Source organism: Lactuca virosa, chromosome 6, assembly GCF_052849685.1.
Source record: "Lactuca virosa cultivar CGN04683 chromosome 6, Lactuca_virosa_CGN04683_v6, whole genome shotgun sequence".
Taxonomy (NCBI): domain Eukaryota; kingdom Viridiplantae; phylum Streptophyta; class Magnoliopsida; order Asterales; family Asteraceae; genus Lactuca; species Lactuca virosa.
The window spans coordinates 250,893,772-250,906,722 of record NC_136431.1 but is presented as its reverse complement, the minus strand read 5'-3'; the positions used below and the strand labels follow the sequence as shown (position 1 = coordinate 250,906,722).

Here is a 12,951-nt window from a genome sequence, read left to right as displayed (position 1 = left end):
ATAATGGGCATCTCGAAAATTATCATTGATTAATAGAGCGTGTGTGGTTAAGCGGCACATTAATATGAGATGATAAATGACATCCAGAGTGCCAATAATATTTGTATGGTTATTCACATCTTGTTTGTGATCATCGGTATCCTAGTCACAAATAGAAAAGCATAATATGAGATTAAACATGCCATTGATAGATTCAATGAATCTCAAAATATCTAGGAGTTTCGTGATTCGGAATTAGTAAAATTTCTTTTACCTACCTTTATAAAATTACATGTAGATTACGACATCCCTTTCTAAGTTGTAAATTGTATAGTTAGCTCCTAGGCTTATTATTTAATTTTGGGTCATAATATTAAGGATTATTGTCTTCTAATTAAAACTACCTTTTTTCTATAGATGGCCACTTCTGGTGATGCTTCTGCTCCTCCATCATAGTCTTCCCACAACTTCTCTTTGCTTTCAATCTGCTCAAAGGTGACACTTGATGGCACCAATTATAATAAAAGGGTGCGAAACATAAAAATGGCTCTTCGATTCGAGAACAAGGAGTATGTCCTCGAGAAAGAACTAGTTGAAATCAATGAGGCCATTGGTACTCCTGATGAATACGCATCCTACAAGAAACACTACGACGATGCAACCAAAGTGGCTTGCATCATGGTCGCTACTATGATCCCTGAGTTGCAGAGATTCTATGAGGACTATCGGGCATATGAAATGAACAAGGACCTTGTGGAAAGGTTTCACAAGCGAGCTTGTCAAAAAAAATTTGAAGTGGTCAAAGCCCTCATGACATGCAAGATTAAAGAGGGAAAGTCAGTTTGTAGCCACGTGCAGAGAATTCAAAGGTACGTGGAACGCCTTGTTAGACTCACCATGCATTTCGACAAGGAGTTGGACATTGACATGGTCCTTAAATCCTTGCCTAGTTGTTATGATCAATTCATTCTAGCTTATCATCTGAACAACAAAGAGACCACGTTAGCTCAACTCCATAACTGACTCCAACTGTTGAGGTAAGAATGAAGGGAAAGAATGTTGTCCCTAATACAACTAGTGCTCCTGTTTTGGCCATTGGGCAAGGAAATAGTAAAAAGAGGAAAGGTGCTCCCAAGAAAAACTGGAGGGAAAGTCTCATGTCGAGTCATCCAATAATGGCCCTAAAGGAAAGTCCAATTCTGATACTCCACCATCTTCTTCTGATCCCAAATAGGCTATTTACTTTTACTGCAACGACAAGGGCCACTGGAAACGAAGTTGCCCTAAATACTTGTAGGACATCAAAGATGGCAAGGTGAAGCCATCGTCGATAGGTATATACACTATTCTGTCTAATAAATCACCACCTAATCGTTCTTGGATCCTTGATATAGGATGTGGTTTTCATATTTGTTCTGATTTGTAGGGGCTAAGAGAAAGTGAAGAGGTGGAGCATGGAAGAATGAACCTGATCATGGGGAATAGGCGATCTTCTCCTATTACCAAGATTGAAGTTTATAGTCTTGTGCTTGGAAGTGAAGTTAGGATAGATTTATTGAACTGTTGCTATTCGTCAGAAATGACGAGAAACATTATTTCATTTCATGCATTGTTCAGACAAGGTTTTCGTTATTCTTTTGATTATTTAAATGGTCCAGTTATAGCTTATAAAAATGGTGTTTTTATGCTTGAATATTTACCTTGCAATGGTGTGTATGAAACCGTGACATGTGTTGATAGCTTAGGGAATAATGTATTTCACATTGATTCGTCTAATGGCATAGACAAGGCATGCTTGTGGCATTGTCGTCTTGGGCACATTAACAAGAAATGCATCGCCAACTCCAAAAGGATGGAGTATTGGAATCATTTGACCTAAGGTCAGATGATGAATGTGAATTTTGTTTTTTGGGAAAGACGACAAAATCATCTTTCGCTGGATCTTGTCAAAGAGGTGAAGGTTTGTTGGACCTTATACACACAGATGTGCGTGGACCCTTCAGATCCGCCACAAGGGATGCTAATCGTGTAACACCCAATTCCTGGTACGTATTTAAATTCATGAAAGGTTGCAATTTACTCTGGGACTCGGCGAGTTGGAGGCCCAACTCGTCGAGTAGACTCGACTGCTGATCGTGGGTTTAAGTGACCTACTCGACGAGTAGGAGTTGTTTGGACAAAACCCTAATACTTAGGGTTTGCACCCTATTTAAACAACTTATCTCCACCCATATCAGCCTCCATCGTCCCTCACACTTTCAGAAGACCTTAAACTGAAACCCTAGCCTTGTTTGAGTGCTCTTAAGCCATTTTGGTGCATTTTTGGTGGTTGTGAAGCTTGAGAAGAAGGAAGGATCTTGGGAGTTCAAGTTGAAGCTAGAAGATACAGAGATTGTGTTCGATTTCCAGCTCATTTAAGGTAAAAAGCTTCTATCTTCACTTTCCATGTGTTTAATCAACTTAGGGCTTCGATTTTGGTATCTTTAGGGCATTTCTAAGCCATTTTCGGGTTCTGGGGTGTAATGTGGAGATATGGCTTCAGCTCTTGGACTTTGGAGGGTTCTCATGGCATAAAGGTGCCAACTTTATGGCCATGAGATACCCATGCATCTTGTAGACCTCCTTTTATGGCTTTTTGATCCAAAGGCCCCATGCATGTACATCAAGTTTGAAGCTTTACGTATAAAATGGACCCTAGGAGGCCATATCTATGATTTTGATGCGTTAAGACCCATTATAATCAACTGTGTAGTTTTGGACATAGAGGGACTCGACGAGTCGTTCTTGGAACTCGGTGAGTCAGGGTGTATTTTCCACCAAATCCTTTCTGTTTATGGACCAGTTGTTAAGATCGAAGGTTCCCCAGTTGTTTAGGTTCACTAGGGAGCTGGGAATCATAGGACTAAGCGAGTGGATGTGTAACGCCCGTTTTTCTAGGCTAGGCATTAATATTGACGTGATAGTCTAGGTTAACCTTTGTAACTCATTTTGAAGAAATGAAAAGGAATTATGTGAATATTATGTGAAAATTATGTGTTTTATGCTTAATTATTAGGGTTTAATTAATTAAGAATAAAAATGAGCGTCGAAAATAAATATTAGATAAAGCCGATATCTATTAAGAAAGTTGTAGTGGGCGTGACAAGGATTACGGATATATAAAGAATACCGAAATCTGAGTTATAACGAAGAAGTTATGACCTGTCGAAGTTTCGCGACAAAACCAGCACGGTGCCGAATGTCGTAAAACGTGAGTTTTTGATAAACTTCTTTTTAGCCTTAGTGATATAAACGAAAGTCGTAGTGTTCGTTAAACCGAGAGTATGTATAAAAAGAACGCCCAAATCTGACTTCGTATGAGGAAGTTATGATTTTTCTAAGTTTCAGCTTAATAGTAGACAGCTAAAAACTCGAATTTTAGATCGAGTGATTTTTAGCCGACACAACCTAAACGAGAATTGAAGGTCTCGTCAATAGTAGTACAACGGTAAAAAGACAGAAGAAAACGGACGTCGGATGAAGAAGTTATGAATTTTTAACGGATTTCCTGTCCCGGTCTATTAAAAATAATAATATAAAAATTAAATTCAAATTTAGCAGACGAAGTCTAAACGAAAGTTGTAGAGCGTAATTTTACCTACGCGTGCATATAAAGAACGTAAAAAACGGAGCCCGTATGCGAAAGTTATGGATTTTAGAAGTTTTTGCACAAAAACTGAGAAAAAATGCCAAATCCAAGAAATTTCGCATGGGGGGACTTCGGCCACGTCACCTTCGCTACATGCGCGCCACGTGTCCGAGACTGCTGAGTCGCCGAGGCTACCTGGTGAGGTGTGTCGCGTCCTTCTCGAGTCCGAGGTTCGGTCCAATCGGAAGCTGCCCTGTGTCCGATCTCGGTGTGTCATCAGAAGCGTGTCCGAGCTTCGCAGGTGCCACGACTCCCCCCTCGGACCTAGACTTCGGTCCAATCAGAAGCCTACAGCAGGACCCTCGCACGTGCGACCCATGTGACTCCTCTTCGGATCTGTTGCCACCTGGAAGCCTCTCAGCCGTCCGATCAGAAGCCTCGCCCCTATAAATAGAAGGGTGCGAGACCTCCCGGGTATAGTTTGGAAACTTGTCATTTTTAACCCCTTTTTCAATATTTCTTTCATTCCAACTTCCCCCAAAGCCCCGGTATTATACCAAACACTCGAAATACGCCCCGAAGTGCCCGAGAAGCCCGATAAATTTATTTTTTCGGTTTCGAAGCCCGACCCTCGCAGAGCCCGGTTTCTCAATAAAACTCCCGGTTTTATTAGAAACGATCGTTTTAGGAAACGAAGTGTTGCCCGATTATCATTAAATCTAGTGAGTGTGTAGTTACTTTCACCTTACACATAGATATGAAGTATTTTATATAAAATACGTGTTGTGTGAATATATATTGTTTGTTTATTTGAGATGGATGTTGAAGGAATGATTTATACAGGTTTTTAAATAATTTAAACTGTATATGTATTTTTATCTACAAAAAATGTTGGGTAAAACATAGGTAGATGAAATAGTGGGTGTGTGATGAAAGATGAGTTGGATAAATGAGATGATCAGTGATATAGATCATGAGTTGAGGGTGAGTGGTGAATTATGAGAGAATCACTTACCCAAACGTTGGCCCCCGTCATTCATCAGAGTATGGATGACAACCATGGACTATTCTAGATGATCTGTGGAACATTAGCAGGCTCGCAACCTGTAAGTGTGTGAACTATATGTTCATCAGTTGTACTCTAAAAAAACCATTGGCATGTATTGCAGGGGGGATTCCCGTGAATAATACTGTCGATAAATAAGAGCTATGGACTTAGCACATGTTGTATAAACCTTGCCAGCTATGGACTTAGTGCCTGTTGTATAAACCTCGACGACGATGTCACTTCATGCCTATTCCTTAGGATGAATCCTTAGGAATGAGTGATAGTTGAATCTTAGGGTAAATCCTTAAGAAATAAATAAGATAATGGGGTTGGGGTAATTTGGTTGGTTGATTGATGTTTAAGTATAATAAATTTATTTATTGTGGGTTGAAAACCTTATATGCTCACCAGGCTTCCAAGTTTGACCCACTCAGCTTTTTATATTACAGGTAGTGGACCCCGAGCATAGTCGGATGATGATGATGAGTGATTTTTGGATTATAGGCCAGTAGTTGTAAATAACTGTTGTAAGGCTTATAATGTCTTGTTTATGCTTTTGATCTGTATCGGAACATGACATCCCGAGGTTTTGATATAAAAGGAAATCATATATTTCTTAAATAAAGGTTTTGATAAACTTTTATCATGTTTTGTTTTGGGAACAAATTTCGCAACATCTTTTAAAAGGATTACTCTGATTTTATTTTAAAAGCATAACTTAAATCGGTCTTTTTCTGGCCGAGAAATTTAGGGGATGTCACAGTTGGTATCAGAGCATTAGTTTAAGCAAACTAAGAAATTGTAGTATTTCTAGACTTAAACTTAGAATTCTAAGTGATGATTGTGAGATGAGTGCCTACCATATTTTAGACACGAGCACTAGTTTATTTTAGGAAAGATGCCTAAAATGCTTTTAGGTGCTAAATGCTATATGTTTTCCATATATGCCATTAATTGTTCGGATCTATGGTCTGTTGCCGACCGGATCTGGAAACCTTATGTGTGTAGGATTCTAAACGTATGACTACGATATTAGAACTAACATATAAACGTTTCGGAGTAATAACGAAGATTTAACGTCTATCGAAAATAAAGATCTAAAATCACCTACGATTGGTGTATAGATCGAAATGGCGAGTACTCAAAGTGGATTCAGAAACGATAATCCGCAGTCTCAGCCAATCACGATGACTGGGGGTGCAGGCAATGGTACGTACGATGTTGGAACAACAGATGGAAGAAACAAAACGTTTACTTCAACAAAGTAAGGATGAACTTACTGTGCCAGTACGTCAGGCATCTGTTCTTGAGGCAACTATTTGGGTTGCTAAGTCTATTGAAGAAATGATCAATGACAGGACCGCCAACAAGGTTGAAGTTGGCAAGAAGAGGAAATTTGAGGGGTCTTCAAGGCCCAACAAGAGCAACATATTATCAAAGTCTGGCAAAAGAGGAGGTAAAGGAAAATGGTGTGGAAAGTGCAAAAATAAACACTCTGGGAATTGTGGCAGGAAGGTGAATTGCTTTAGGTGTGGAGAAATTAGGCATTACGCCAATGAATGTACGATTCCCAAGGAGGTGTGTTACGGATGTAAAGAAGAAGGCCATATTTCTAAGGACTGTCCAAAGAAAAATGAAGTAACAAGGCCAAGCGCACCGCCAACGCCAAGGGAATTTCAGAATATCCTTGACGAAGCAAATAACAACGCTAGGAATTAGAAGTAAAGACTTGATACCCGAAGATCAAGTTATGAAGTAGTAATGTGATTAGTAACAAGTGGTTTAGCCTATTAGAGGCATAGTATAGGATAAACTTGAACCTCTGTGTAATCGTTTCAAGGAAATAATATAAACCCTGGTTTTGTCATCTGATGAATTGAATGACTATGTGAAATTCTTGAATGGTGACTTGGAGAACTGCGAGACAATACTTGGGACAAGTATGAGTAGGTGTGAATGGTAGTAGAGGCCTATACTACCGGAAGCACAAGACTCGTACTTGGATCAAGGAAAGTCACAAGGTTACCAAGGATCTAGTAATTGATTCCGTCTTGTTCTAGTCTGTCGTTACCATCGTTTCAGTAATGACTAAGAAGATAATTGTTATTCCGACCTTAGAGGTCATATCGAATCGAGTTCGACTAAGATAAGTATGTCACGTGGTTTAGAGAACCAAGTTCGATGTAGTATTTGACTTAAGCCAGAAGATTGAAGTGAAAGATGATCAAAGCGATCAATAGAAGTATCGCGCTCATTGTTAAAGAAGTTGGTAGTTAGAAATGATACATGTTGAACTGTGATTATATCACATTAGAACATGAAGGAAGGTATAGTTTGTTCCGATATTTGTCTCTAAGAGACCTGAGTCTAAGCAGTGCATTATACGATGAGAGATCATTAGAACATGAACCATCGGTCTGTTACAATGAATGAAGGAAAGTACTTATTCTAAGAAGAAGAAGGAGTCCTCAATAAGGATTTATTTTGTAACTCGAAGGTTACAATTGAAAGTCCTACGGAGATCTGAAACTTTTTAGGATTAGCTGGATATTACCGAAGGTTTATCCAAAGCTTTTCTTCGATCGCGACTCCATTAACAGCTTTGACCCACAAAGGAGCTATTTATACTTGGAATGAGAAGCATAAGGAAGCTTTTGAGAAGTTAAAGAAGAAGTTGTGTGAAGCACCGATTCTTTCGTTACCTGAAGGAATTGATGACTTCACAGTTTATAGTGATGCCTCTAGAGTTAGGTTAGGTTGTGTTCTGACCCAAAGGGATAAAGTGATAGTGTATGCATCGAGGCAATTGAAAGAGCATGAAAAGAACTACCCCACTCATGATCTGGAGTTGGCAGCGGTAGTATTCGCCTTAAAGATATGGAGGCACTATCTTTATGGTACTAAATGCAAAATTTTCACTGATCATAAGAGTCTTCAATATCTCTTTAATCAGAAGGAATTGAACATGAGGCAACGACGCTGGCTAGAGTTACTCAAGGACTACGACTGTGAGATACTTTACCACCCTGGTAAAGCAAATGTTGTTGCTGATGCTCTCAGTCGGAAGGTAAATCTTGAAAAGAAAAGGCCAAGAGCGTTGAGAATTGAAGTTGTCTCGACAATTGTGGAAAGTATAAAGAAAGCTCAGGAGGAAGCTTTAGAGAAAAATGACCGAAAGGAAGAACGTTTGGGTAAAACGTTGACGTTTGATACAAACGGTCAAGGACTGAAGGTATTCAAAGATAGGATTTGGGTACCTAAGACGGGAGGAGTAAGAGATCTTCTGATGGAAGAAGCTCACAAGACCATGTACTCGATTCATCCCAGCAGTACAAAAAAAATGTATAGGGATCTAAAACCCTATTACTGGTGGCTGACGATGAAGCTCGATGTTGCTAAGTATGTGGCCGAGTGTGTAACTTGTGCTAGGGTTAAGGAACAACATCAGAAACCGTATGGGAGTTTAGAACCTTTACCTGTACCCATGGGTAAATGCGAAGACATCACCATGGATTTTGTGACTAAACTGCCCAGAACAAGGAACGGTCACGACATGATTTGGGTGGTCGTTGATCGCTTCACTAAGAGTGCACATTTCATAGCAGCCAACGAGAAATGGTCTATGGATAAACTGCGAATTCTTATGTGAAGGAAATTGTGAGGCTTCACGGTGTTCCGTTAACAATTGTATCTGATCGTGATAGTTGTTTTACCTCAAGGTTTTGGAGAAGTCTACAAGAGGAATTGGGTACCAAGTTGTCTTTGAGTACAGCTTACCATCCGCAAACTGATGGTCAAAGCGAACGAACAATTCAAACATTGGAGGATATGCTGAGAGCATGTACCCTAGAATTCCAAGGTAACTGGGATGAACACTTACCTCTAGTAGAATTTTCCTATAATAATAGTTTCCACTCAAGCATCAAGATGGCACCTTATCACGCTTTGTATGGGGAAAAGTGTCGAACGCCATCATGTTGGCTAGAAGCTGGGGAAAAGTAGTTTATGGGACCCGAAATAGTCCATTAGACTGCTGAAAAGTTGAAAGTGATTAGGGAAAGGATGTTAGTTGCTCAAGATCGTCAAAAGAGCTATGCTGACAAGAAAAGACAACCGATATCATTCGAAGTTGGAGATTCGGTTTTACTTAAAGTCTTGCCGTGGAAGGGACTTATAAGATTTGGTAGAAGGGGAAAGTTGAGTCCAAGGTTTATTGGACCATTTAAAGTTCTTCAGAGGATCGGGAATCAAGCTTACAAGCTAGAATTACCAGAAGAACTGTAGAAGGGGAGATGTGCCCGACATAATTCCCATTTCTGAATTAAGGTTGGATGAAAACAAGAGGTTAATTGAAGAACCTGAGGCAATCGTTGACCGTAAGCCTAAGAGGTTGTGACGCAAGATGGTCGATTTAGTGCTTGTGCGTTGGGAACATACGAATGGGCCAAATCTCACCTGGGAAACGGAGAGTGACATGATGATTCGGTACCCGCATTTGTTTGCTGATGTGTGATTCCGGGGACGGAATCATCCTAAGGGGGAGAGAATTGTAACGCCCGTGTTTGTAGGCTAGGCATTAATATTGACGTGATAGTCTAGGTTAACCTTTGTAACTCATTTTGAAGAAATAAAAAGGAATTATGTGAATATTATGTGAAAATTATGTGTTTTATGCTTAATTATTAGGGTTTAATTAATTAAGAATAAAAATGAGCGTCGAAAATAAATATTATATAAAGTCAATATCTATTAAGAAAGTTGTAGTGGGCGTGACAAAGATTACGGATATATAAAGAATACTGAAATCCGAGCTATAACGAAAAAGTTATGACATGTCGAAGTTTCGCGACAAAACCGGCACGGTGCCGAATGTCGTAAAAAGTGAGTTTTTGATAAACTACTTTTTAGCCTTAGTGATCTAAACGAAAGTCGTGGTGTTCGTTAAATAGAGAGTATGTATAAAAAGAACGCCCAAATCTGACTTCGTATGAGGAAGTTATGATTTTTCTAAGTTTCAGCTTAGCAGTAGACAACTAAAAACTCGAATTTTAGATCGAGTGATTTTTAGCCGACACAACCTAAACGAGAATCGAAGGTCTCGTCAATAGTAGTACAACGGTAAAAATACAGACAAAAACGGACGTCGGATGAAGAAGTTATGAATTTTTAACGGATTTCCTGTCCCGGTCTGTTAAAAATAATAATATAAAAACTAAATTCTAAATTAGCCGACGAAGTCTAAATGAAAGTTGTAGAGCGTAATTTTACCTACGCGTGCATATAAAGAACGTCAAATACGGAGCCCGTATGCGAAAGTTATGGATTTTAGAAGTTTTTGCACAAATATTGAGAAAAAATGCCAAATCCGAGAAATTTCGCATGGGGGACTTCGGCCACATCACCTTCGCTGCATGCGCGCCACGTGTCCGAGACTGCTGAGTCACCGAGGCCACCTGGCGAGGCGTGTCGTGTCCTTCTCGAGTCCGAGGTTCGGTCCAATCGGAAGCTGTCCCGTGTCCGATCTCGGTGTGTCATCAGAAGCGTGTCCGAGCTTCGCAGGTGCCACGACTCCCCCCTCGGACCTAGACTTCGGTCCAATCAGATGCCTACAGCAGGACCCTTGCACATGCGACCCATGTGACTCCTCTTCGGATCTGCTGCCACCTGGAATCCTCTCAGCCGTTGATCTATATCGGAACATGACATCCCGAGGTTTTGATATAAAAGGAAATTATATATTTCTTAAAGAAAGGTTTTGATAAACTTTTATCATGTTTTGTTTTGGGAACAAATTTCGCAACATCTTTTAAAAGGATTACTCTTATTTTATTTTAAAAGCATAACTTAAATCGGCCTTTTCTGGCCGAGAAATTTAGGGGATGTCACAGGATGAACAGACTCGGCGAGTTCAAGGCAATGTCCCAGCCACATGAAGACGGACTCAGCGAGTTCAAAGGGAGCCCGGAGAGTCATAGACTAAACATCTTCTTATGGATGAAGATGAACTCGGCGAGTTCAAGGACGAACTCGGCGAGTCGGTTGAAGATTGTCCGATGTGTTGTTGAAGGCGAACTCGTCAAGCTCTTGCTAGACTCGATGAGTAGGGACGAGATGATGGCTGTTTGTGGATATAGGGACTCGACGAGTTGATGGGCCAACTCGGCGAGTCGAGTCAACCAGAAGTTGACTTTGACCATGGATTTGACTTTGACTTTGACCTGGATTAAGTGACCCTTGTAAGGGTTACGAGTATTAGTTGATAACTTAGAAGAGTTGTCGTGTAAGGATTGAGGAGTCGGGGAGAGTCGATTTCCACACCGAGATCAGCGCAGACACTACACGACTTCGAGGTGAGTTTCCTTCTAGTAGGGTGGGTCTACGACCACAATGCCGACCCACAAGTGAGAGTGTTGGATAGATGATTGTCTTTGTGATAATTATCTAGGATTGATATGTGATATGCTTACTGTGCTTGATATGATTAATGTGCTTGATATGATTATTATGCTTAATATGTGTTACCAGTAGTAGGGGTGAAATAGTCCCCGGTTACCAGTTGAAAGATACCGAAGGGGAGTTTAGTTCCCAATTACCGGTTGAAAGATACCGAAGGGGAGGTTAGTTCCCAATTACCGGTTGAAAGATACCGAGGGGGAATCCAGCTCCCGGTTATGCCTGACAGTTACCGGTTGAAAGATACCGAGGATTATGCATTATTTGGTATGGGTATGATGGGGGAACTCACTAATCTTTGTGCTTACGGTTTTTAGTTTTGGTTTCAAGTACCTCTTCATCTAAGGGGAAGGAGTCGGCAGTGTAGCAGCGCATTACACACACACACATGATTTCCGCATTGAGTTTTCTGGGATTGTACTCTGATTTTTATTACTATTGATGATATGGTTTTGAGACATGTTGTTACGGTTTTTATAAATTGATATGACATTGGCAATGTTTTTGGTAAACTATTGTACAAGTTACTTAATTAAAAATGAAATTTTTGGCCTTGAAAATTGGGATGTTACAAGTTGGTTTGAGGGATTCGGACACACCCTCGGGGGGTGTCTGGACTCAAATAGAGGGCTTGAGAGATTTTTACAAGAAAAATAGTTTTCAAAACCTAAGTTAAAGAATTTTGAGAAAGAACGAGGTGTGTGATGCGTGCAACCTGCCGAGCGCAAGTAAGTTTTCCCCAAGATACCCATACTTGTTACGTTATGTTATATGATATGATTATGACAACTGCATACTAGAATAGGGCTAAGGATCTAGGAGGAGGCCTTGTATGCCTGTTAGGTGCTTATGAGAACTGCATGCTAGAATAGGGGTAAGGATCTAGGAAGGATGCCTTGTATGCCTGCTGTAGGAGCTTATTGAGCTGTATCTTAGAGCTGATAGTCAGCAGTATGGTAGCCTGAGTAGTTTATGCTCGATTTGGTTACTCAATGCACGAATGTTGCTTGCTTTGTGCTATAGGGGTTCTGGCTAGCTTTAACTAACTAGTAAGCGAATATGTAACAGTGTTCACAAGCTAGTTAGGGAAAGGTGGTAGGGACTCCTAGTGCAGCTGATGGCGGAGAGTAGGTCGGAGGGTGTCCTAGTAAAGCCTAGGATGAGCTTAGTAGGGAAGTTGTATTAGTAGAAAGGGACTTGGTGAAGTCAAGGAAGTTCTTGAGGAAAGTACAGATAGATGTGGAAGGTAGTATGGGCCCGTACTACTAGAGCAGAGGATCCGTACTCGAATCACGGAAGGCTGAGATAGAACCGGGAATCTTGGAGAGTGTGCGAGACCTCTCGAGGATATGTATGATCCTGATGTTTATGTTTTTTATTTTTAGTATGGCGATTACGTGACATGGAGTAGGATCTAGGTCAGGATCAGGGTCAGGCTCGGGTGCGGGATCCGAGCAGGTTGATGACGGTTTACGCGAGTTCATCGCGTCTGAGATCACTAGAGGTATCCTTGCGTCGACCCCTATCATTTTCGGGTCAATCAAGGAGGGATTGTTAAGCTGATGGAGGATCGCCTCCGAGCATTCAGGAGTGACTTGGCGACCAGCCAGTCAGGTATGCGCACTCTGTCCTTCAAGGACTTCCGGGGGAGTCGTGCGCCGTACTTTCACGGGGTGAAGGACCCCATTGCTGCCAGGAGATGGATCACAGACATTGAGTCTGCACAGTTGACGAGCTTCTTCCCGGAGGGTTCGAAGGTCCGCTTTGTGGCGGGGTGTTTGAGGGACCGAGCTAGGGATTGGTGGGAGTCAGTCGGTGATTCATTGGGGGCCCCAGCCATTGA

At 41.0% G+C, this 12,951-nt stretch overlaps 1 protein-coding gene across 1 annotated transcript; it reads left to right on the top strand.

Annotated features, from left to right (window-relative positions):
• Positions 1-522: 522 nt before the first annotated feature.
• Positions 523-1,002, top strand: LOC145122437 (uncharacterized). Its single transcript, XM_079058042.1, has one exon. It carries the CDS (start codon positions 523-525, stop codon positions 1,000-1,002), a length of 480 nt encoding a protein of 159 aa, XP_078914168.1.
• Positions 1,003-12,951: the final 11,949 nt, after the last annotated feature.

Bases quoted from the DNA above. Each gene is read 5' to 3' on its own strand.
- LOC145122437 (XM_079058042.1), top strand. From the start codon at position 523: ATGGCTCTTCGATTCGAGAACAAGGAGTATGTCCTCGAGAAAGAACTA.